At 42.3% G+C, this 5,368-nt stretch overlaps 1 protein-coding gene across 1 annotated transcript; it reads right to left on the bottom strand.

Moving 5' to 3' along the window:
• Window positions 1-3,680: 3,680 nt before the first annotated feature.
• On the bottom strand, window positions 3,681-4,658 carry LOC138957380 (uncharacterized). Its single transcript, XM_070328502.1, has one exon. The coding sequence runs from the start codon at window positions 4,656-4,658 to the stop codon at window positions 3,681-3,683; it is 978 nt and encodes a 325-aa protein (XP_070184603.1).
• Window positions 4,659-5,368: the final 710 nt, after the last annotated feature.

Raw genomic sequence — 5,368 nt, 5'->3', positions numbered from 1 at the left:
CACACACACACACACACAAACACACACACACACACACACGCACATACATACATGTATGGGTATGTACAAGGGATGGCTGGTACCTCATCAAATACATCCTCAACTACAACATACATCAAAGGACATAGTTGTTTAAAAACCAGCAGCTACACAATGCACTCAACCACATCAGCAAAACAGAGAGACATGAAGCAAAATAAATCATTCTGTTACACCTTAGGAAGTAAATCACGGCGTTTGTTAACATAATAAATAAATCTGCCTAAATCATGGAGACCCTTCTTGTTTTGCATTATCAACTGAAAGGAAACCAAACAAGGATATGATGTGTATTTAAAGGGTAAGTATTGGCAGCGAAGATCGTTCAATGCATCACAGTGAAATAAAATGTGCATTTCATCCTCAGGTGCTTTTTTGCAGAATGGGCAAAACAAGTCCTGTAGGGTATGTGGGGAGTATCTCAATTTATGTGAGCGTAATTCGGACACGCCCGCTCTGAACCTAATGAGTACATCTCTTATATGCTTATTTTTGACAAAAGTAAAATACGTTTCCATGCAAACAGATAACTTAAATACGCGGTAAACCTCAAACCTTGCGCTGGTATTAATGCGCTCTTGCCAATTTTGAATATTACAATCTATTAACCTCTGTCTAAAACATTTCAAAAAAGCTTTCTCGCATTGCACACCTTGGTTTTCCCACACAAATCCGAAACCAAATTTATACAAAGTTAATCTTACTTGGGATGTCCAACAAAACTTGCCTTGCCTGTGCAAATGCAACTGCATATTATAAGCTTTTTTAGGGAGTCTGGAATCATTCATCTTGACTAGGCGTAACCAATATTTTATACATGCAACATGAGAAAAAATGTACAACGGATAGCGACCAGTTTCAGCATATGCTATGTCGTTTGGTGTTCTTGGCGCCACGTTTAAAATCTTTTTAAGCGCAAACGTGTGAATCTTCTCTATCTGTGTTTGTGGGTAAAGACCCCAAATTTCTGAACCATATAACAGGATAGGCTGTATCTGAGCATCAAATAATTTCAAAAACAGGTTTGGGGAGAAATCACCGAGTCTCCATAATGTTCTTAATAACTCAAAAACACCTTTCTTAGCCCTGGATGCCATATCATTTAGAGCATTTGAAAAGGTCATGCGGGTAGTGAAAACAAGTCCTAAATACTTATAAGAGCTTACTATCTTCATCTTGACGCCGTTGAAAAACCATTTCTCGTTCTGAGAAATGTATCCCCCGTTTCTAAAAATAATTATGTTTGATTTTTCCAGGTTAACCTCTAAATCCATGTCATTAGCTTTGTGGGCAAGGATATTCAGTTGGTTTTGTAATCCAACCACGGTATCAGATAATAAAACAATATCATCAGCGAAAAGCAAAATGAATAGTTCAAGTAAGTCAGGCACCATCTGTATTCCATGTTTACCCTTGCAAATAATTTCCGACGCCAGATCATTAATAAACAGGGAAAAAAGAAGCGGGCTGGTTATTTCCCCCTGCTTGAGGCCTTTGTGACAAAAAAAGGCGTCGGTCAGTTTACACCCATATCTTACTCGGCCTTTAACTCTTCTGTACATGCCTTGGATGGCTTGTAACATCTTGCCTTCAACTCCTGATCCGCGCAAAATAGGCCAGAGCTTACAGTGGGAAATTAAATCAAAGGCTTTTCGAAAATCAATAAAAGCAACGTACAACTTTTTTTTTCTCAGCAAATGCCTCTGAATCATACTGAACAAAGTAAATATGTGATCAACGGTGCGGTGATCTTTCCGAAACCCTGCTTGTATATCACCGAGTAAATTTTGCTCTTCTACCCAACTCGATAAACGCTTATTAATAATGAAACTATACAACTTTCCACAGATGTTTAACAAAGATATACCTCTATAATTATCTGGTGTATGTACATCGCCCTTTTTATGTAAGGGGTGGATTATGGCTTCAGTCCACGCTTCAGGGTAAACTCCAGAGGAAAAAATAGCATTAAACAGTTGGACCAAAAAAGGAATAATATGAGCATGTGCACATTTGAAGACTTCTGGTATGACTCCATCGGGTCCAGCAGCTTTATTGGCTTTTAAATGATCGATAGCTGCCTTAACCTCTTGGAGGGTTATGCCAGAGTTCAAAGTTTCATTTTCCGGAGTGGTTTTTCCTTCATGAGACTCACTATGACAGGTAGGCTCTTCACTTTCATTTACATGCGCAACATTATTTGCATTGAACACATTCTTGAAGTGCTCCAGCCACTGATCATTTGTAATATCGCTCCTCAATGCACTTTTTCTAGAAAACCGTTTAACGTTTTTCCAAAAATTTTGGGAATCATTAAAACAGCTTTCTAATTCTTCTCTGCATTTCTGCTTATACTGTTTTTCTTTCTCGTCAAGCAATTTCTTATAAACCTTTCGAGTTTCACAATAGGATTCTCTGTCTGAGGGGCAAAGCGTGCTTCTGGATTGGCGTAGAGACCTTCTGGTATCCCTTCTTTTATCCTCGCATTCCTTATCAAACCAGGCACTACCAGTGCTATTACTTTTCTGGGGGTTATGTCTGACGACAAGGCACTCTGCGACTGAATTAAGCACAGATGTAAATGTACTTACTGCTTCATCAATACTAACATCAATCAAGTTAGAGGCTTTTTCAATCCCAGCAAGACTTTCAGGCTGATTCAGCTTATGCATAAAACTAGCCTGTTTTTCTTCTGACCATTTCATTTTGTACACAAAGGAGCAGCTATCTATATTTTGCCTTGTGTCTTGCTGTAATGCATGTTTTATAGTACAGGAAACAGGCATGTGCTTCGAATCAATTCGGTCAAGAACACACATTTTGTCAACCAAAGAAGCCAAAGAACAAGATACAATAAAATAATCAATCACGCTGCTGCCGTTTGATGTTATGTACGTGAGACGACCGTTTCTATCACCATCACAAGCCCCATTTAATATGTGCATATCTAGACTAGAACACAGATCTAACAATCTTCTTCCGAATGGATTGACATCTGGGTCTTGGGACGAACGCTGAGAATAATGGCAGCCTTCAAAGCTGCTTGTGGACCAAAGATCACCATCTACATTTACACCGCAGTCTGACTCTAAGTCGTAGAATGGAGCGACTTTAGAACCGGTTCTGGCATTAAAGTCTCCACACATGATAAAAGCTGCATCATCTTTCTTTTCTAAAATATCCAGCAAACACTGATCAAGCATGGAAACACCATGATCAAAATCACTAGTATCATAAAAGGGACTGTTAATTGGCGGTAAATACGTGCTAACGAGGAACACATTGAGATCTGTGCCAAACAAAACTCCGTCTGCTTCAAAAATAATGACGTTGTCGTTATCACCATCTACCCGCTTAAGATAGGGCAATACCTTATTTTTAATAAGAATAATAATCCCACCACTTCTTCGTCCTTTCTTTGAGAGTTTTTTCGCTGGAGCAACAAAACTAGTAAAGTCTGGAAACTGCGTAGAGGTAAACGATTCCACGAATGTTTCAACAAGAGTCACAAAATCGAACTTTTGAATAAATGTCACAAAGTTGGTATCTTTAAGTTTAGAAGTAATGCCCTCCACATTATATGATAGAAAGGCGAACTCACCAAGAGTATTGCTTACTGCGACGCGGTCAGGGCCTAGAGGTCATTTGTCATCTGATTTAGCTGTCTTATCTTTCATTCCTGTGGAAGGTGTTATCCATTCACTAGGTATGCGCGACTGTGTGCTGCGCCCGCTCCTGTCCTGTGAAGCTGACTGTGACCGGGTGAACGGTCTGTTGCTGTCTACGCTGGGTCCCACACGACTGTTTTGTCGTGCTCTCCCTCCTTGTGTGACGGGTAGGGGGGTACCGTCACTCCTCTCTGCTGGAAGGTCACTGCTGTCGCTGGAAGTCAGTGGTCCTCCCCCACTTGCGTCATCGTGGACGGCATCAGCAATGACGGCGTTGGACGGCTGAGGAGATGGGTTGGAGAGGTCGCCCTGAAGCATGTCGGCCATGGTGCCAACAGGAGAGGGAGAAACTGTGGATGAGGCGTTCCCAATGTGTTGGATGTCAGTCGTGACGTCATCACGTAGAGTGGGCGAGGAGGAAGAGCTGGCGATTACAGAGTCCTCCGCGGAGGGGGTTTGTGGGGCAAGGGGTTGGACCACTGTAAGTGCTTCTGCTGCTGGATCGCCAGGTGATGCGGGTTGGTTGGGAGGAATGGGGTTTTCGTCGGGGACAGGCTGCTCGGGCGGAGTTCCGATCGCATCAGTGACAGCATCTTCGGGGTGCTGGGAGTGGGTAGAAGAGGCGTTGACATCTTGGGTAAAATCTTGTACGTCCTGTTCATGCTCGGATGGGTCACCGAACTCACTTTCAAGTCCGGTGCTGTAGTTGTCGTCATCACTTGCTTGGGGCTCATCATTGGCGGACACTGGTTGGGAGGAGGGTGAAGATTCCCTGACTTTGCTGGAACTCTCAGAGGCGTTTAAAGGGTCTGCAACGGCGGGTCTTTCGTTCTGGTTGTTTTGTGTTTTGTGCGGTCCTTCCTCGAGGGAATCATGAGGTAAGCTGTCTCTGTTCTCTGTATCGTCTTTAGTTGAGTCGGCTGCTAGCGTGGGAGGCACACTTGCCGGCATGTTCCTCTCTTTGTCGCCGTTCGGCAAGGACGTTTCATTTCGACCAAGTGAGTGAGAGAGAGTTTGGTTTGGTTTGGTTTTTGGGGTTTAATGTCTCTTCAGCAGATGCTAGCTGCTATTCGAGACCGATGCAGTTATTTTCTTTTCCCTTCATATGGCAAGTTCTACGTTTCAGACTATTTACATTCAAATCTATCACTGTAAAAGAAGGTTCTAAAAATTAATAATTTTCACTTCTGGTACTTTAAATCTTGTAAAAAATCTTGATCTCTTTTAAAAAGTTAAAAATCTTGTCCGGGGGAACATCCCGGAATAAAACCTTCAGTGTTTCCGCATTGTAGTGTTTGTCTCGAAATTCTTGAACGTCTACACATTTTGTGAGAACATGTTCTAATGTCCATGGTTCGTCACATCCAAAACAGTATGGTGGATCTTCACCTTTCAGCAGATACGAATGTGTAATGTGACTGTGCCCAATGTGTAAGCGACAGAGAACTGTCTCTTCTTTCCTGTTGAGGCGACATTGGGGTAGGCTGTCCGACAGCTGGGGGACGATCTTATGAAGTTTATTTTCTTCACATTCGTCCCATTCACTCTGCCATAGGTACTTTATGTACATGTTGGTGCGAGTTCTGAAATCTGAATGCTTTGTGTGTTTGTCAGTGATGAGTCTTTCTCTGGCTTCTTTAGCAGCTTGATCAGCTGCAGAG

This window comes from Littorina saxatilis, unplaced genomic scaffold, assembly GCF_037325665.1.
Source record: "Littorina saxatilis isolate snail1 unplaced genomic scaffold, US_GU_Lsax_2.0 scaffold_364, whole genome shotgun sequence".
Classification (NCBI taxonomy): domain Eukaryota; kingdom Metazoa; phylum Mollusca; class Gastropoda; order Littorinimorpha; family Littorinidae; genus Littorina; species Littorina saxatilis.
Note: the sequence above shows the minus strand (reverse complement) of the source record. Positions and strands in the feature narration are given on the sequence as shown.